Source organism: Mizuhopecten yessoensis, unplaced genomic scaffold (genome assembly GCF_002113885.1).
Source record: "Mizuhopecten yessoensis strain PY_sf001 unplaced genomic scaffold, ASM211388v2 scaffold716135, whole genome shotgun sequence".
Classification (NCBI taxonomy): Eukaryota; Metazoa; Mollusca; class Bivalvia; order Pectinida; family Pectinidae; genus Mizuhopecten; species Mizuhopecten yessoensis.
In genome coordinates this window covers 105,770-127,487 of record NW_018479965.1, presented here as the reverse complement: position 1 = coordinate 127,487, position 21,718 = coordinate 105,770, and the positions used below count along the sequence as shown (strand labels likewise).

Here is a 21,718-nt window from a genome sequence, read left to right as displayed (position 1 = left end):
TATATTTTATTAGAACCAATGTTAGTTTATAGATAACGAAGACAACATCATCGGAGACATCATTGAAAAATACCGGATGTCGCCCACCTTATAATAAATTTGTTTTAAGTAGTTTCAGTGCTCTACTTAGTGTAATAGAGTGTGACTATACTTAATATAAACGAATAATTATTACTATATGCAGGAAACGACCTCTAACGAAATGACCCGAGAAGGAGGGTTTAATACCTTCACTATATGAAATATTGGAAATTCATGAATTTGTAGACGATGAGGTAAGAAATAATACATTAATGAATACAACTCATTAATCAATCTGATTTGTGGAATTTTATCTTGTTTTTATTGATCTTTTCTTGAATGAACCTAAGGTGCATAATCTGTCTGTCTGTTGCTACGTATTACAATGTCATGACGGTTAGTAAAGGTGACATTTAGAATTCCAAAAGAAGAATGACCAGAGCGAGCGGGAAAATGCTCGAGTATGTAGCGCAAACCACTATAGAGCGAATAAGTCACAAATGACAGTGAATTTCGTATTATAATCTATATCTTTAGATGGTACCTGGTCATTTACAGACACGCCACGAAATGGTGATTATAATGTTTTAAGTAATCGTTAGAAATAATGAGCAATGTCAAGAAATATTAAATTCGGGGACTTACAACGAATGACTTTTAACTGTTACAAAATGACCCAAAACTGTATAGGTATATTCTTTACTAATATATACAATGCCATGCTGTTTGATGAAGATGACATAAGCAAGCATTATAGAGTGGAACGAAACAGAAACGTCAATAACACTGAGAGCATGCAACATCAAAATTGAACATGTAAATTGGTAGGACGCGAGATTCCATTTTCAAAGGAAACGATCGTTTTAAATTCAGTGCTGTCCTTTGTAAAGCAAGTTGCATCTACATTTCATAGTTTCGATGAATTACTGGTACCTAACTTGTTTGATTAGGCTTATTACGAACATCGATCCATACATTGCCGTACATAAATGACACATTCGTCAACTGATTGAGCATAGGTTTTCTCGCTTAATCTCCAAAGTAACTTGTCATTGCTATTGATTGGTGGTTGTCTTATTTGCTCACGCTATTGAGGTATTAGGCGGCAATCAATAGACATATATCAAAATATCTATAGCAAACAACATGTTTATACAGTTCAAAATTATAACTTCAAGGTGTTTATTCTCCGAAGTTACATAATTATATATAAAAATGCTATTGTTTGCTAAAGTGTAATACTTCACTATTCATCTAACAAACATCGTATACAGTCAGCTTGTCCTCATCACCAGTAGCTATATCGCTCACCTCACTTAAATCTTGTTACGGTGTAAAATTAATATTGCATGCATGTTTATTTGTGCTTGTATTACGTTTGGACTTTAATTTCACAGAAAAAATAATAATTTGCTGATGAAATATCGACACTTAAGTCTTTATAAAAAGCGGTTATAGACAAGATGCTTCCCTTAAGTATAGCAGACTTTATATAATAGAGTACAAATTTATCCTTAAACATGGCATATTATCAATTTTAAATACATATATGTCCATCAAGATCCTTGCTACGAATATAATTTGCAAAACGCGTGTTTGATATTTTTGTCATTTACATGCTCTTTTATTTAGAAAAAAACAGGCTTGTAACTCTGTAAAAAACAAAAGGGAAAGAAAGAGTGCTGAATTTTAAATGGTCAAAAACAGAAATGTTATATAGCTAGTTTGATATTCACAAGTTAATACAAATAAAAAGGAAGATAGTTCTTTGTACTCGCAAAACAGACAGGCCTGTCCATAAAGATCTCTGAAAGTAAAAGGTACTCAAAACAGACAGGCCTGTCCATAAAGATCACTGAAAGTAAAAGGTACTCAAAACAAACAGGCCTGACCATAAAGACCTCTGAAAGTAAAAGGTACTCTTAAAACAGACAGGCCTGTCCATAAAGATCACTGAAAGTAAACTTTACTCTTTTAACAGACAGGCCTGTCCATAAAGATCTCTGAAAGGAAAAGGTACTTAAAACAGACAGGCCTGTCCATAAAGATCACTGAAAGTAAACTTTACTCTTTAAACAGACAGGCCTGTCCATAAAGATCTCTGAAAGTAAAAGGTACTTAAAACAGACAGGCCTGTCCATAAAGATCACTGAAAGTAAAAGATCCTCTTAAACAGAAAGGCCTGTCCATAAAGTTCTCTGAGAGTAAAAATTACAACTCTACTCCACTTTTCATTTAAATATGTTTAAACTTTGGAGTGTTTTTCTTCCATGACAAACAAAAATGATCTTTTTATAGCTTTTGGAGAATTGTACATCTCTCTTTCGTTGCCATTTCCTGCATAGTAGCATAGGTTAACTATAGTTTTGTCAGTATATATGTCCCCAGATCGGCCAATGTAGGTTTTGTTTTATTCCTTAAATTTCTAACAACTACAATTCTGTAAAATGTATAGCAAGATGTGATGACTTGCAATACCGCTTTACAAAAATACTTTAAAAAAGTGATATTAATACATTTAAACTTATGTTAACATTGTATGACCGGTAAACCTACTGGCGTATCCGACTCAGCCAACTATTACTATTATCGTTATTTCTAATAATATTTATTCTGTTTTATTTTTTCGATAAACACCTTCTGTCCAAACGAAAACGATTTGGTTCTGAGAAGTTACAAAAGTAGTATGTATCCTCTATGGACATGGCCGTCATAGTGTAATGAACGGAAATAAAAGACATAACAGTCAGGTATAATCAACCGGACTGGACAATTATCTCATAGTAGTCTTTGTTGTTCAAACTTTGCTACAGGCAAAGCAAAAATATTGATAACATTACTATTTTGGAAGACAGGTTGAGAAGTAATAAAATTCCCTTATATAGATTATTTTACAACAGTTGTGGTATATAATATAGGACAAAACAATGAACAATGCGTCTTTTTACCTATTTTTGTATTGTTAATAAATATTTAGATAGTTTACATGGCTTAATTGGTTGACAGCTACAGCCACCCACCCCCGCAATGTCTTTGTGTACAATCAAAACACATTTAAGGGCGTTTTATATATGCATCGATCTATCTGACAAATATACAATTTAGGTTATTCATTCAATATGCAATGCGCACCTCTCAAATTGATAAAGATTGAAAAGGATAGTCATTCGATCAGGGTGCTTTTTATTTCTACAGCATGGGTATCTATATACCACAACGCATGGCTATCTCGACAATTGTCCCAACATTTAATTAAATGAGTTGAAAAGCAATACATAATTGCCTCTTTATTCTTGTTATAATGTTTACTCGTTCTATATATTTCAAAAAGATAGAAAATCAGAAAATATACACGTTTTCTACGGCGATAATGATAAAAATTGATGCATGTGGCTGTATGTCTAACGTTACTAGTATGAACTTCTCTCTGCAACCCCCGGCATCACTCGACCCAACACCCGTCGTTTGTTTTGACGCCTATTACTGGTTAACAATATGATTGTAACTGATATGCACGTCAATTTTTAGATCGATATAACAAAGGTTGTTATACAATAATAAATCAAAACACAACCGTTCACAGCGGGTAGACGTCGCGTCCGACTTACATAACGAGGAGTAGCACCTTCACTTTCATCTTCTCCGCTATATTTATGTAGTTACGAATAAAGTATTGCGGTATCATTTGACAACTACACACCAATGTATATACAGGTACATTCCTACTGAATTCATCCATGTCTTATCTGTTCCTTTTGTCTTTTTATATCACGATTTAGTAAAACTTTCGTCCGGATGTATTGACGCGTTGGAACATTTTGTCCTTGTGTATTGAGGTTTCGGTGAGTGTTGTCCTTGTGTGTTGAGGTTTCGGTGATTGTTGTCCTTGTGTGTTGCGGTTTTCGGTGATTGTTATCCTTGTGTGTTGAGGTTTCGGTGATTGTTCTCCTTGTGTAATTAGGTTTCGGTGATTGTTGTCCTTGTGTGTTGATGTTTCGGTGATTGTTGTCTTGTGTGTTGAGGTTTTGGTGATTGATGTCCTTGTGTGTTGCGGTTTTGGGTGATTGTTATCCTTGTGTGTTGGGGTTTCGGTGATTGTTGTCCTTGTGTGTTGAGGTTTTGGTGATTGTTGTCTTGTGTGTTGAGGTTTCGGTGATTTTTTTCCTTGTGTATTGAGGTTTCGGTGATTGTTGTCCTTGTGTATTGAGGTTTCGGTGATTGTTGTCCGTATGTGTTGAGGTTTCGGTGATTGTTGTCCTTGTGTATTAAGGTTTCGGTGATTGTTGTCCTTGTGTGTTGAGGTTTCGGTGATTGTTGTCCTTGTGTGTTGAGGGTTCGGTGATTGTTGTCCTTGTGTGTTGAGGTTGCGGTGATTGTTGTCCTTATGTGTTGAGGTTTCGGTTATTGTTGTCCTTGTGTATTGAGGTTTCGGTGATTGTTGACCTTGTGTATTGAGGTTTCGGTGATTGTTGTCCTTGTGTATTAATGTTTCGGTGATTGTTGTCCTTGTGTGTTGAGGTTGAGGTGATTGTTGTCCTTATGTGTTGAGGTTTCGATTATTGTTGTCCTTGTGTATTGAGGTTTCGGTGATTGTTGTCCTTGTGTGTTGAGGTTTCGGTGAGTGTTGTCCTTGTGTGTTTACCTAGTGGTAAATGTCTGTATTTGATGTCACTGTGATAATCTTGTCTGTGTGTGTTGATGCTTTGGTAAATGTTATCTGTGTATGTTGACGCTGGTGTAAATGGTGTCTGTGCATGTTGACGCTGGGGTAAATGTTGTCTGTGTTTGTTGACGCTCGGATAAATGGTGTGTGTGTGTGTGCTGACGCTTGAGTAAATGGTGTGTGTGTGTGCTGACGCTGGAGTAAATGGTGTGTGTGAGTGTTGACGCTCGGGTAAATTGTGTGTGTGAGTGTTGACGCTGGGGTAAATTGTGTGTGTGAGTGTTGACGCTGGGGTTAATTGTGTCTGTGTGTGTTGACGCTCGGGTAAATTGTGTGTATGAGTCTTGACGCTCGGGTAAATGGTGTGTGTGAGTGCTGACGCTTGCGTAAATGGTATGTGTGAGTGTTGACGCTGGGGTAAATTGTGTGTTTGAGTGTTGACGCTGTTGTTAATGTTGTTTGTGTTTGTTGACACTTTGTTAAAAGTTTATTGTGTGTGAATGCTGTGGTATTATAATTTTCTACGTTAGTTTACGTTTCGACACGACAGTTCAAAGCTGCAGGCAAACAGGTAAGTTCAAAAGCCTGATCTCTTAATAGAAATTTTGCACTGAAGGTTTAAAGTATGTTTGTTTAGAGTTATTATTGGCATTGCCTTTGGACCATATTGTGATGTTTGTCAAAGGAAACAGAGAGCAGCAATAGAGACACGGAAGAATAAAATAAAAGCAAAAGTGTTGCAATGACTAAAACACATTAATATTGGTGTGTTATTATCCCCTGACACAGACCACATATAGGAAATCCCATGATTGTGAAGGGACATTTTTAAGTGGTATTCTATTATCATTAAGTAGGAACCAGCAGGCCAATTAGTGCGCCCCAAGCCTGCAGGTTTTTAACCTTCGTTGACTACCGTAGCTAACAGTACAGGAAAGCTATTTTATATATAATTCGAAATTTCATTGAAGTGATGGGGTCGTTGAAGTCACTGTGTGTGTTATTCCGTTCGGTGGTTGTCCACTTATACTGATGGAATCTGCGTTGGCTAAATGTGACGCCAGTCACAGCAGCATAACCGGATATTGCTGTGCCTGAGCTAGATTTACAACTCCACCGAGTCTTCATGCCATCCGGGCCCTAGTCAGGTACGTTATCTTGTAGCATGGAGCGATTCTGGTTAATCACGATATGTTTGGAAGAATCCTAGTACAGATAAAGTCGTAGCTGGTTAATATTGCTTCGTGCTAGTTTGATGTAGATTATACCTTATTGGTGATTTTCTTTACATCAGTTATCATTTCAAAAATAAAATATTAAGTTGATCAATATAAAAACAACAGCTGCACGAGTCTAATAATTCCGTGCTAATTTCAAGCACTAATCGAACAATCATCGGCTATTATTGGAAAACAAGTGTATAACAGAGAAAATTGGTTAGAAGTTAATACAATAGCAACATGAATGACACGAGATAGAGGGCATGTGACAGCTGTGGGCAGCCTGGAATTACAGGTGTACGGGCCATACGAGACTGTGATGTAGTATCGTTGGGACACAGACAACGAGCAAATTTACAGGTGAGACAATGCAATTATAAAACTGTGTGAATATCATTATCGTTTGTTAGGTTATTCGATATATTAATTGTAGTCGTATTTACAAGAGAAGAGAGTTAAATACTATGGTGGGGAATCTCGTTCCTAACCTAGCCTCATAATGTGTAAGACATTTCTGGTGTTTATATAACATTCTGGTGACACGAACATGGACATCAGGCTTTTACCGGTCCCCAAATAGTCCATTTCTAAAGAGACATCAAAAGTATTGCACATAAACAGTACAACAAAAGCAAAGGAATAACACAGTATTGTGGATGTATTGGTTGTAAAATCTGAAAAATGAGTAAAGAATTATTTGAATCATCAATCAGAATATATGACTTTATCATATGTAAGTGATGTAGGATAGAAACGTCTGATCCACATGTACAGAATTTTGGTCAAACCCGAGGCTGTACCGAGGTTTTTCTAACCAAAATGATGTGGTTAGTCAGATAGCGATCGTGATAGGTAAGACAATGGAAATGATAAGACAGTGATAATGGTATGTAGGACATTGATGGCGGTAGTTTAGACAATAGAAATGAAAAGATAGTTATAGTGGTATGTAGGTCAGTGATGGCGGTACATAATCATCACCATTTTCCAAACATAGCATTATTTCCAATTAATTGTGAATATATACTAGCATTTAGCATTTACAGCGCGTAAATTATAGTGATAAGCATTGATAGTGGGTATATATTCCCATTTACAATAACACATATGTAGTAGCTAATGTAAATATATAATGTCAGGTCGCAAACTCCAGCTTTACAAATTTGATAACATGAATCCTAGATAGGTGCGGAATTTTACAGTGCCAAAATTATTTTTTAAAGTAGTTATTTGTATGTACATGTACGTCTTGTGATAATGAACGATCAAATTAATTGATGTTTCAGACAGAGTTTTTCAAAAAAACAAGAATGGCTACGTTTAGTAACTACCTAGCTATTTCTGAATATTGCGCAAATGAAGGACTGGAACAAATAAGTAATATCTTGGGACAAACAGAGACTCTTCAATATCCTTCACCTGTTTTAATAATGCGTTAATCTGTCTTTCTAGCAACTCGGTATAGCTCAGGAACCAGAGTCAGTATCACATGCTTTAAAACATGAAATCAGCCTGTTCTATTGCTTTAAAGTTTTGTATTGTAGGTATGGTATGATTGTAGCAAGCACATGCAAAAGCTGACGACAAAGATTATAGTGTGTTTGTGTATATTAAACGTAACATGAACAGCAGGCATCACTTTCATCAACAAGTGACAGTTTTAGGAACTATTAAAACCTGTTGTAAATGTATTAACCGTGTCTAAAATCTATATTAAAAGACATAAACATGTGATTTGATAATTATTTGACAGCTTTCCATTTGTATATGTTGAAAGATATAATTCTACATTTATTAATAATTTTAAAAATGATCAAAAGATATCTTCAAAAAGCTCATCTGCTGTAAAGAGGTTTAAAGCCTGGGTTATTATTTTATAAGTAAACTTCACATGCTATACACCAGGATGTGTGAACCTTTCCGAGAAAACCACAGTTTCTGTTACGGAATTACACTCCGCTGATATAGTTATCTCTATTGCTGCATGTACCTAAGTATTGCACATAAATAAGTGGCATTATATTGTTTTGATATAAAAAGTACCAAACAATAGTTAATTAATATCAATACTATGATTGGCCCATTTGATAGATTCAATATCCAGTTCCTGACATGATATTGACAATTCCCACTTGTGAACTGAATTATGCATGTTGAAAACATCATTAAGTAATGCATAATATATACGGACATGCTATTCTACAATTAATGATATATACAATCGTAATGATTTTCCTGTCAATACACTGGGTACAGCCAACCAAGCAACTGTTGCCTGCGACTATGAAATCATATAAAACAATAAAAAACGGCCCTGTCACTGAGTCGTAAACCCATCCTGATACGCCGACGAGCCGTCGATAGTGGCTCCACCTGCTGGGTTATCAATGTTTGGTCTCATGGCTATCATGTTATTAAGTTTACGTGATCTAACGTGATAGGACGTAACATACTGGTCATATACGCCAACTTAACGGTGTGAAAAGTGTTGTGTTAAGTCAATGTGAGCATTTAAAGAAATCTCCTTTCAACTTAATTTTATTTGAAAAGCATAACTAATCATGTATTCGGAAAATATACATTTCTAGAAATGTATTGATTTGTTCCGTTGCATGTCTTGCCGCTTGGTTTTATTTGTTCAGGGAATAGAGCCTGTATACCATGACGACGTTTGATGGAAGGTTGGATTAGTACTAATTGGACAGGCGTGGGATTCACTGTACCAACAACAAATCAAACTCATGGAAACTGACACCTCCGACAGGTAAGTCATGCTTTTTATCGCTATAATATGCCTTATCTAAATACCTGTTTATATATAAGGGTACATACTATAAGCTTCTGAGCAATAGCATAGGTTAAATAGGGAGATGTGATTATTTTCAAAAATATCTGTTCACATCATTTCTATGTCTACGTCTTTGTGTTGCTATAGATGTTTCATGATACCTAGAATTGTTTTATTCCTTACGTTTCGGTAACTATATGTATTTCACAATTTGTAAACAGTCAGATTGATTACCTGAATTCTGAATCGTTTCGTGTGTTTCAAAGGTCATAAAAGATTAGACATAGATCTCGCATAGTGAGTGATAATGCAGCAGGCACAAAATGACAATCAGAATTCGACACGAAAATACAACAACTGTAATCGGAGAGACTCAAAATTAAACAAAAGCAAAAGCAAAAAATCCGCAGACGACACTTAGGTATCCAGATGGGTGGGACATTTACTGTAACACGTGTGGAACTTATTGACATTATAGTGTTGTATTTCCTGAACAACACATGAGCAGAGAAAAATATCTGACCGTTTAAGTTCTTTATCGTGACAAATTTGTACCAGAAATTAAACAAATAAATCATTTGGATTTTCAATATTCAGCCAAAGACCTTAATCAAAACTGTCCAATAACATGATATGGTAAGCGTAAAATAGAGCAAGCTGACGACAAAGATGAGATAATTGACTGTAATAGACTCACATGCTATAGTAGTTGGTGGGCAAATATCACCATTAGAAAGAAGACGCCAATTTTAATGAGTTTCATATCTGTAACGACCTCACGTCTGTATCCTACGGGAAAACCAACCTTACTTTACAATGAAAGTCATACGTCCGTATTGAAATGTATGAATTCATGATAAATACAATGACTCAACGATGAGTTAATTTATGACTTGGATGTTTTCATTTGTCGATATCTATTATTCATTTTGTGATTATGTTTTTGATATGACATGTATTGATAATTGCAGACATGCGGCGCAAAACTGAAGCATATGAAGTATGAAATAATGGGAAGGTAGAAGATTATAGAAGTATATTAGGGAGACAATGTGAAGGTCCAAAGTACCTAAAGATTAGGAATAAACATTAATAAAAACATGTAGACCTTCGTATAGGAATTCACAACAAACAATTAAAAATAAGCGGACAACATTAAATCAAGCTTTTGATCTCATAGACACACGAAATATGTTTGTGGGTGGGCCTATGTCACCATTAGAAAGACCTATGGATCGACCTTCAGCTGTTGAAATTAGTGTCCTTGTGTTAAATTTCCTACCATTTTTCATATTCCAGTGTTGTTTAGAATTGTGAGTTTAACTTTTATTTCGGTTAGTAAAACAACAATATGAAATTAACAGAAAATTTACCCACCATAGGTTGTTGTGAAACTTATTCCCGTTACATCCTCCAGCACAGTAAATATCATCATTGAATACAGCGCATGCGTGGTTTGAACGTGGGGATATCAAGGGGCGTAATTCTGTCCATGTATCTTTGACTGGATCAAACATATCACACATAACCGATTGTCGCCCATCTGGTAGCTCACCACCTTTAAAAAAGAAAAAGAAAATATTTGTTTCTGAATTTCGAAATATTTTACCTTTAGTTCATCATAGGACATCGTTGCAGAGAGAACGAACTGTGACTTATATAACGCCAAGATAATGTTTTGATGCATTCGTTTTCACACTGATTTGGAATTACGCATCTGTCGACGACATGGATAGATACAAATTTAACTCAATGTTGATTCAAATGTTTATTATATGAACAACTGTAAGGTTTAATCCCTTTCATTTTAGAACTTTTCAATTAAGTTTTATTTATTTATTTATATATTTGGAATATATTTGACATAAAACACATCATTGTGGCACTCGTTGGAGTGTACATGTATTAACCTACAACACGCGTTCAACCAATAACATATATTGACAAGTGTCGTCATAGTTTACTGGTCGTTGTAATGCTTTGTTTTACTTCACATTCATACTTTGATTAAAATAATGTATCGTTACATTTTTTTGAAGTATAACACAGTCCTCTATACAAATTTAAATAAATAAATTTTAGCTAGTTTTGACTTTCTCGTACGTCAACACCATATCAAGTTACTCGTATACAAACTATGTAAAACAGAAACAATGTACTGTTTCTATGGCCGGTTTAGAGAAAGAATCTCGATGGCACTTTACAACTGGTGGCCCGACCATTTAAACTGATGCTGTTTAAGTGGACCTTTTTGCTGGTATTATGACTATCGCATTAGTCTTTTTTAAGTTCGGTTACACATATTTCAACAATTACAGCATTGTCATAATGCTTTTTGTTTTCTCGAAATTGTAGAAGAACCTATTTACTGAACTTAGGACATTTCTATGGTACAATGTATGTATTTTTATGTTTGAATGATCTCTCGATGTTATCCGAGGACTTATTCGAACTGCTATATTCAGCCAACGGACTTGGACAACAGTTTGATCTTTGAGTTTAAGAAGATACCGGTTTCCCTCGGCCAAAGCAAACAGTGAACAAGTTTTGGCCGCTGATTTGTTTGATACGATTATCTAAAGCGTTAATCATTGTTACTTTGGTTATTAAATATGAATTGCAAGGCTATTTATAGAAACAGTCAGGACAATTGTCCTTCGGTGTTGTAGAAGGCCAACGGTAACCTTTTCTTTAGAAATGCTGCACAGTCTAACTTGTATTCAAATAAACTAACGTTGCATCACGGCAGAGACGGATAGTCTGATTGTACGGGTACATTGGTTTACGGTTAGTCATTGTGACCCAAGTGAACGTTGACTATTTACATACTCCTGTATTATAAATAACACCATTAACAGATACACTTCATTTTGACTGATTAGTGTGACCGTGCAGGATTAATTATTTATAAAAAGAGCTTAATTGTTTTAAAGCATAATCACTTAGTCTACAGAAAGATAACGAAAACAAAACATTCTGACCTGAATACCAGCGCTGATCTAAACCAGTCCCATTGGCAACACATCTGGGATTTGTTTTATAGATATTTTACAAACTCACCTAAGTGTACTATAAACGTTCCATATAAACAACTCCTTTATTTTAATTGACCGTAATCTCAGACAATAAGGTCAGGTCATCCTGTATGTATCAGTGCATTGACATCCCTTTACAATAAGACACGATAACTCACAAGGAAGCAAAAGGAGATCCGGGGGAGTCTTCTGAAGTAACGTGTAGACATAAAGAGAGCAACACACGTATACTTGAACAAGATGTAACACAGAATGAGATGGCTTTGATATTATATTTTGATAATGTAGTTTGCTGTAGGGCATTTTTTGGTATCGCTTAACCTTTAATGGGCACCTTAAGTTGAATGTCCGGGCATATTTCAGTCCATGATTAATAACTCCTGTGAGAATACACGGAAACAATAATCTACATGTTAAAACACATCAATATATTATGAGTTTGCAATCAAGCCAACGGAAGCTGGTGGAAACGAGATACGGATGTGTTGTCCCATTAAATCACTTTATGTGTTGACGTCGCTTAGTGGGATGTGTCTATGACTGTTATTGTTACATGTTCGATGAAGCTTTTATTGATTATTTATAGGTTAAGACAAATATATTCATTTTTATTCCTCTAAACTATTTGCAAACAAAAAAAACACTTTGATATAATTTAATCAGCGAGCAGTTACTTTGTGTTCTGTAAAACTTAACTCCATTTCAACTGTTGTTGTTAGGTTTTGAAACCATGATAACAACAGTGCTCTGAACAGTAAACAAAACACGCTGAGTAGAAGAAATTTAATTTGATAAATGTATTTGCATAAGCTGTACTACCATAACATTCTATTTATTCAGGGTATGGAATGATATCACAATATGGTACTCAATACAGAAACAGCAATAAAGTTAATTAGGCTGTCCGTGTTCTACCATGCTTTATAATTACATTTCAGATTAGCCAACTAATTTAATTGTTATTCTTTATTTGGTTTTGGTTTGGTATTAAAGCGTTTACGTCCTATTAACAGCTAAGGTCATTTAAGGACGTGCCTCCATGTGTACTACAGTATGTATGTATGTGTGCTGGAGGCAAGGAATGATGGTGTATTTACCTGCTTGTGTTATTCTTGATGTGATAACAATAACTGAATATTATTGATTTTCGTCAGGTCTACATGATTTTCGGTCATGCTCTTTATTTGAAATACACGAAACGGGGACCTGCATTATACATGTCTGCTTATGTTTCACAACACCAAACCATCTAAGGTGACATGGTATAATGTTGTTTATTTCAACCTAAATGATTATGTCTCAATCTGTAACGTATTTCAAAAACAGCCATACCGATACACGTTAGTCGTTAACTTAGACTATGGATAAAGCAATACACTTTTCTCTTTATTGGCAACCACACATCAAATATACGCAAACAATACACATAACATCGTTGTTGTCAGCTATACATAGCAAATAACGTCATGTCATAACAGTCATACATAGAACAATATAAGTCCCGTCATTAGCGTCAACAATAATTTCGACAATATACGTCACGTCAATACCGTCAACAATTCATCAACAATACACATCACGTCAATATCGTCAACAATTCATCAACAATACACATCACGTCAATATCGACAACAATTCATTAACAATTACACGGCACATGGTTATCATCAGCCATACATCAACAATTACACGTCACGTGATTATCATCAGCCATACATCAACAATACACGTCACCTCATTACAGTCCGTTAAACATCAAATTATTAATAATGCCACGTCGTTATTGTCAACCAAAAATCAACACAACACGTCATGTGATTATCATCAACCATATTCAACAACACATGTCACGTCATTATAGTCAGTTATACAACATATAATATACGTCAAGCCGTTGTCGTCTACCATACATCAACTATACACATTACGCCATTATAGTAAACTACACAACAAGCAATATACGTCCCGTCATTTAAATCAAACATACTTCAACAACGTCAATATCATCAAACAACACTAGTCACGTGGTAGTTGTTGGTGTATATACTGTACCTACCAGTAACTATTATCTTTCCTTTAACAACAGCAGTAGAAAACTTGGCCCGTGGTCTTGGCATGGGAGGTAAAGCAGACCATACGCCCTCAAATGGGTTGTATCTGTGATAAACATAAATAGAGAATTAACCTCGTCAATATTTTTTTGCGTAGACTTTTGATTTTATAATTGTGTATGATAGCGTGATATTTCATGATTGTGTGTTGATGTTGTTATAGATTTCGTGATTGTCTGTTGACGCCGTGGTAAATGTAATAATTGTGTGGTGACGCCTGGTAGATTTTATAAATATGTGTTGATGCCGTGATATTTTTTTTGATTGTGTGTTGACGCCGTGGTCAATTTTAGAATTGTGTGTTGATGCCGTGGTAGATTTTAGAATTGTGTGTTTATGCCGTGGTAGAATTGATATTAATGTGATAACGCTGTGGTAGATTTTACAATTGTGCATTTGATGCCGTGGTAGATTTTAAAATTGTGTCTTGACGCCGGAATAGTATTTACGCTGTTGCTTGATACATTATTCTATTTGACTATGAAAATTTGATGTTGACACTAGAGTTACCTTCATAAGAAGAAAATAACAACTGCTTTCACTTTTTAACCAAACTTATTAACAAGTATCTGTTATGAATGTCTTTTTATTCAGACGCCAATTAACATGTTTATTAGTTGACCTGAAACGCTAATAAACATATATTTAAGTTTACAAGGAATTTTCTTGAAAAACGTCTGTGTTAATTTACTTAAAGAACACAAACAAATATATTTGATTACCGAAAATAATGGTCGACATATATTAAAATTTACCTCAGCCACAACCAGCAGGTCAGTGAGTTTATCCCACGTTCATTGAAACATCTGTAACGGAATCTATACTTTATTTCTGAAAAAAGGTTACTTTCCCATGTATCAGCATGAATGTGATTTTACCTGAAGCACGCATCCAGATGTTTGGCTGATCGTTTATTGTATCCTCCAAATATATACAGCAGATTATCAACTACGGCGGCACCGAAGTTACAAATGTCTTTGGTCGCTTTCCAGTGATCAGTTTTGACCTGGTAGGACAGAATATCTGAGTGGTCGGGTGTCAGGATGATATAGTGGGCCTCGCCGGTGCCCGCCTTGTTGATAATATACAGTCGGTGCTGTATAGTAATGGGCTTAGGCGGAGAGTTGATGTAACCGGTCATTATCGTGTGTGACGGCGTTGTTGTTAGACATCACAGAAGTCGGTCATTCATCTCACTGAAATCCTCGTAGTGTCAGCCTGTGATATTTGTCTCCTTAGATCCCTCCTAGTGTCAACTTCCTAGTTCAGTATTATTACAATACCTACCAGTGTCAGATATCTGAATCAGTCTTTCTTGAATCATGCCACTTGCCACTGAAGAGGTCAATCTGACTGGGATCCTCTTGCATCAACTATGGTGACAACCAAAAATGATTGCCTCACTCACATCCCATTCGATGTCTATTTCAAACGTGTGTTCTCTTGGCTACCCTCTCAGTTTTCAATACGTTAAGCCAATTTGATGAGAATGTCTGGTATCAGATGATATGCCTAGCTCTGTTTGGTAGGAAATATCCCAGTCTCTCTCACTTGAACCGTCCTCGTGCCATCGAAATATGCCTCACTGGTTCTTACCCTGCGTTCAACCCTGACATGCGTATTTTGCTGCATACCATAATATGTTTCGGATCTAAAATGTAACAAAATGATATATCGCGAATTAGTATATAAACCTCATTTTCATAATAGCAATTAAAACCTGAAAAAATAAGATGGAACATGTATATTCTAAACTCTGATTTTCTTTCTTACTTGGAATTCAGAATTCAAATAAATATATTATGGGATAATACCCTACGTTCCAACATAAATCCCTGTTCAGGAGACCTAACTCGGCTGAATGCGTACACATTGCTGATAGTTACAAAGGGTAGTTAATTATATAATTAACTTAAACGCCTACCATATCAAAAGATAAAAAGTTACTTAAATCTAGAATGTTGTAAACAACTGCCATATAGATTCCTACACAAACAGAAGAAATAACAGGAACATATAGCAGTCCAAATCGAATGAAAACCACAATCTGGATCGATGCAGTTCATTGACCGACATTGAAACTAAGTGTCCTTGTAGCCTGATACACAAAGAATTTCTTCATATTTTGTAAATGATTGCGTTTGCTTTATACGTAATGAACGTACATGTATAATTAATAATTTATATACTGCATTATACCTTTACCAGTAGCGTGATCAATTTATTATTTATGAATAACTAATAACGACTTTTGTGTTGACAGTATGATACAGTATGATACAGTATGAGGGTTGGGTTCATAGGAAGTTGAAAACGACTTTAGAATAACTTTAACCATTTCATTTGGAAATGGACTGTCTTCAAATGGAATGTTTTTTCGCGCTAGTAAACGTCATGAACCGGAAATAGTAACCATACAACGACATCCCGGGTAGGAAAATAGTCCGTCATAAACAAAACATTATAAAATTATGAAAACATATTGTGAGAACAACAACATCATCCTAGGCGTGAAAGTGCATATAGAAAAGACTTTTTAAATAGATAAATATATAAGGTAATAGTAAATAGAAGATAAACAGTTCATTTCAAAGTGTTTTCAGGGTTTCTTGTTCAAACAAATTTTTCATCACCAGCACGTGGATAAAACCTTGAATGCACCTGCGGTTGTCTCTCGATTTTATCCATGTGCAGGCGATGAGAAAAGTGTTCTCTTGACAAATCTTGAAAACACCGTGTGCTAATATAAACATGTAATTATCCTGCAATATTTTATATAGAAATTATCTCATTTGCATACCGTAGCATATATTATTCATCGAATTTGACAACACACAATGAACATTATTTATTGTTATTTACTAGTACTTGATCTGTGATATCGATATCAAAGTTTACCTGATAACTATATATTGGTATTTCTTATATAAAACATGTTTGTTTTGAAATTTTATTACCTTAATTAATAAGTTGACTTTATCGTATGTATAACATATACTCAATCCTAATTGGTACACGGGTTGTGTTGACTGACATATAGTGTTTACTGATCCTTCATATGCTTTATGATGAATTAGTCCTACACTTGTGGTTAAACGTTATCTAATTCTGAGTCAATAGGAGCTCCGACAAATGGAGTGAATATTGTAATATAAATTGAGTAGTCATGTATCGTGTCGCTATAGTATATGGAAGGTAAATAGATAAAGTAAGGACAATTACGTTGTAATTTCAAGTTGGACAGACATTGCAGCTTCCTTTATGGAGTAAAACATCAGATGATGAGGTCACTCAGTCCACTATTCAGGTGTACATGACAACAAACGATACACAAACATACAACCGAGAGACAACACGACAACACAATACCTTACTAGCACTGCAGTGATTTCGAGTTAATCTGTCACCAGAAATAGACCAGGCAATGGTCCCGTGTACACTTTCGGAGAGAGTCAGTACGTATCAACATACATATCTAGTTTCACTTTCTCACATAACTTTTTGTAGCGTTGTATACATAACCTCTGCGTTGGCATGTTGATACTTAGTCATTTCTTTTTATGGTGGACAGTCACGCTAGCCTGTGTCAGAATTCCTTTAATTAATCCAGAATTCCGAACGCATTGTGTAAGGTGGGACAGGCACATGGCCTTGATCATTAAATAATATATAGATCTGTCGTTTTTCGCATATTACTGTGTGACCTTCTTACAAGGTCGGCTATAAATGTAGTTGCAAAGTTGCATCCTGATTTATAGTAAGTCTTACAACAAGTGTAAATGTAAATAAACATACAATGAATTATGTATTTACACAACAATTTTTTGTTTGCTTCACAAGGTGTTTTTCCAAATCCATTCCACTTACACGAATGTTGTGATATTTGTTATTATTATTGTAACCAATAAATATTATTACAATGTGATTTAACTAAATCTCATATGAAACAGTGTACTGATAGTGTAAAGGGGAGTGCATGCATATATATATGTTTGTATATGACTCATGCGTAAAAGCGACAATAATGTCCAATTAAGTCACTGATACAGCACAAACCCGTGTTTGCTAAATACATGTTATTTGAAACGATCTATAAGCAATTAAGAAATAATGACAAAGAAAATTGATCAATTTTAGAGTCTATCTACTACGTAACATAACATAAAATACGACACAATAAAATTGATTTTGTTCATAATTCCCGATGAGAGTTTTGCGGCATTTTTATTGTATGTTTTCACTGATCAGTTTGTAGATTGAAAACAGGAAAAGACAATACTTAGCTTGTAATGAAAATATGGCTGTTCCTTTTCTTTTCCTTTTCAAATAAAGAAATACAGAAAATGTGCCATATGGCTATAAAGGTATTAATAATTATTATTGATAGTTATTAATTCAAGTGCCATTTCTTATGACTTTTTCACCATTATCATTATTATTAAACTTGTAGAATTGTATTACAATCTTTTCTTTTTTTTCGGAATGACATAAAGTGGAGTTTGCTTAATATCTAAACAGAAGTAATTACAAAAACATCCAAGAAGTTATCTTTTTGTGTAATGTGACATAACCCTATTCGTGGTGTATGTTAATGTTAGCAGATATAAAAAACAAAACATCTGTAAGTACGATATCAACAAATCATCAGCTGTAATGAAAAGGAAATATTAGTTGTAATTTAGATATCACCAATCCATCAAGTCTAATTAAGATATGATCAAACCAACAGTTGTAAAACATATATAACCAAACGACCAGTTGTAAAAAAGTTATCACCAAACCAACAATTCTAATAAAGATATAACCAATCCAACACTTGTAATTAAGATATAACCAATCCAACAGTTGTAATAAAGATATAACCAACCCAACAATTCCAATAAAGATATAACCAATCCAACACTTGTAATTAAGATATAACCAATCCAACAGTTGTAATAAAGATATAACCAAACGACCAGTTGTAAAAAAAAGATATAACCAATCCAACAGTTGTAATTTAGATATCACCAATCCATCAGTTGTAATTAAGATATAACCAAACCAACAGCTGTAATTAAGATATAACCAATCCAACAATTGTAATTAAGATATGATCAAACGAACTGTTGTAAAAAAGATATAACCAATCCAACAGTTGTAATTAAGATATCACCAATCCATCAGTTGTAATTAAGATATGATCAACCAAACGACCAGTTGTAAAAAAGATATAACTAAACCAACAATTCTAATAAAGATATAACTAAACCAACATTTGAAATTAAGATATAACCAAACCAACAGTTGTAATTAAGATATAACCAATCCAACGGTTGTAATTAAGATATAACCAAACCAACAGTTGTAATTAAGATATAACTAAACCAACAGTTGTAATTAAGATATAACCAAACCAACAGTTGTTATTAAGATATAACCAAACCAACAGTTGTAATTAAGATATAATCAAACCAACAGTTGTAATTAAGATATAACCAAACCAACAGTTGTAACTTAAATATATCACGTATCCATCAATTGTAACTTGATGTATGACCAAACAATCAGTTGTAACTTAGATATATCACGTATCTATCAATTATAACTTGATATATCACCAAACAATCAGTTGTAACTTAGATATATCACGTATCCATCAATTATAACTTGATATATCACCGAACAATCAGGTATAACTTAGATATATCACGTATCCATCAATTATAACTTGATATATCACCGAACAATCAGGTATAACTTAGATATCACCAAACAATCAGTTGTAACTTAGATATCACCAAAACATCAGTTGTAACTTAAAATTTCACCGAAACCCCACAAATCACAGTAGCAAATAAGGTAACGCCGAATCATCAGTTTTAAATTAGAAATAACCTTAAATTTCAGTTGTAGCTTTGATCTCACCAACACATAAAGTGTAGTTTAAAAAATACCAAAATATCACTTGAAAGTTAAATATCACCTAAACAACAGTTGTAACCTTCACTAATTATAATTTTAAGATAAATTGATAATGATAATAATAATAATAAATTTATTCTATTCAAGTGTCACATATTGAACTACATATTAGTGTTAGGAGATATAACCAAGACACCAATTATAACTTGTGTAACATACTGTATTTATAGGTGTTTGCATATATGACCACAACATCAGTTATAACATGCATTATTCATATGTATCTACATGTATGATCATATATTGACATAGTTGCTGGGTGAGTCATTTGTGTCAGACGTGATTTATTTCATCTTTACAAGTTATTCTTTTAAAAAGAAATATAAATAATTCAATATGAAAAACAAATATTTAATCGTTTTACTCTCAAGCTGATTATTTTCAATGCCAAAACATTTAAATGTCTTGATCGGTTTAAATAGAAAGGTAAATATTTGAGAAACGATATGTCACCAAGAATATTTAAAACATACCCTATTATAACAACGATCAATAACAACAGGTAGTTCCTATTGTTCATGGACTTATTTACGAGAAAGTGAGTTCCTATTTGACACTCTCATTCGCCCGAGCAACTTTTACAAAGCTTGCTCAGCTCATCAAAGCTGTGATTAACTTCAGTTTTACAATATCAGCCTATCTGGTTCTAGTTTACCATGAAGTTAAGCTATGTATGCCCTAAATAAAGAGGTCCTTTCTCAAAATGACAACAACAATGCCTCGCTAAGTCCCAGCATAAACAGTCAATACACAAACCCAAGTTAAAAAGAATTTCTTTTCTGTTTTATTTTAAAATGCATTTTACGGGCCATCAGACAATGGTTTGAATTCCTTCGGTGACCTTTGTTGCTATGGTAGACAAAAACTGTTGTCAGGTGAATTGTTTGATAGTGGAATTAGAATTAGAAAATTCATCTATTTTTGTATCGTCGCAAATTCTGCTAATAAGCCTCGTGAGAGTAGCTCATACCCCTACCTACGGGCTCTAAATCAACCTGAATTGACATACTTTGCTATTGAAAATGTATTCATTTTTATTTATTCATGACACATACTTTATAAATGAAAAGGTTGAAGCATATCTTTTATACAAAAAGAGGCATGGATATGACGGATATGACTTATAAATACATAATCCTCCAGAGTGAAACTGGATATTCATTAAGTTTCTGTTAATAATAATTTGTTATAGCCTGAGTTTTTTATTTGGTAATCATTGATGTTAGATGTATCTTAAATATCTGGTTTTCTTTCCGTTTAATGTTTTCTTTATTTTTATATCATACAACTATGTGTCTACATTCTAAATAATATAATGAGGTTAATCTGATTCGATACATTATCATTATCAGGTTACACTGTCGGTAATCTCCGCAGTGTACAGTTGAATGTGGCCATATGACACCACATGCAGATTATCGATCTATAGATAGATTATCATTCTACCTGTCTGATTTAAATTCAACAGGTGTGTCAACATTAAATAGATATTCAAATAGCTGCCAAGTTTCGATATGGGTGTTCTGAAGCATGGCATGATATAGGTTAACCCATTAATCTGTGTACAGATATATGATATGTGTGATTTCCCATGGCCAGACTTGGCTAAATAATAATTTATTAATTTGACAAAGTGTATTACATTTAACAGTATATTCTGAAATGTTCATATGAAATAAAGTTAGATAAATATTCACTTACCTGGTTAATCATAATTTAAGAAATATAAGATACACACATATTCGCCTTCAATACAAGGATATCACACCGAGATACTGATTATTCATCGTTCAGGTAGCAGCATCTACATCGGTAACCAGGAGTCGTATAGGCACATGTAAATCAAAATATTGACAATTGTCAAAATGTCTACGGTATCGTTGCCGTTGTTCCGTTATGTATGAAGTTTACATGTA

At 34.2% G+C, this 21,718-nt stretch overlaps 2 protein-coding genes across 4 annotated transcripts in view; one reads left to right on the top strand and one right to left on the bottom strand.

The window, feature by feature from the left end:
* The window catches only part of LOC110441805 (influenza virus NS1A-binding protein homolog B-like), a 28,120-nt gene that overhangs the window by 4,497 nt on the left and 1,905 nt on the right, over nucleotides 1–21,718 (bottom strand). For 2 of the 3 annotated variants that reach the window (XM_021485060.1, XM_021485062.1), the window contains exons 2-4: nucleotides 14,717–15,489; nucleotides 13,784–13,884; nucleotides 10,070–10,250 (exon numbers count right to left, since the gene is read on the bottom strand). In XM_021485060.1, coding sequence (XP_021340735.1) covers nucleotides 10,070–10,250; nucleotides 13,784–13,884; nucleotides 14,717–14,979 — 545 coding nt within the window. In that variant the 5' untranslated portion in view covers nucleotides 14,980–15,489. Of the gene's footprint in view, nucleotides 1–10,069; nucleotides 10,251–13,783; nucleotides 13,885–14,716; nucleotides 15,490–21,503; nucleotide 21,718 lie in introns of those variants that run through there. The other variant, XM_021485061.1, reaches the window with a different exon arrangement.
* The window catches only part of LOC110441801, a 20,584-nt gene continuing 5,026 nt past the window's right edge, over nucleotides 6,161–21,718 (top strand). Inside the window, exons 1-2 of the mRNA XM_021485055.1 lie at nucleotides 6,161–6,264; nucleotides 8,547–8,668. The gene's annotated coding sequence lies outside the window, so the exon portion shown is untranslated. The remainder of the gene's footprint in view (nucleotides 6,265–8,546; nucleotides 8,669–21,718) is intronic.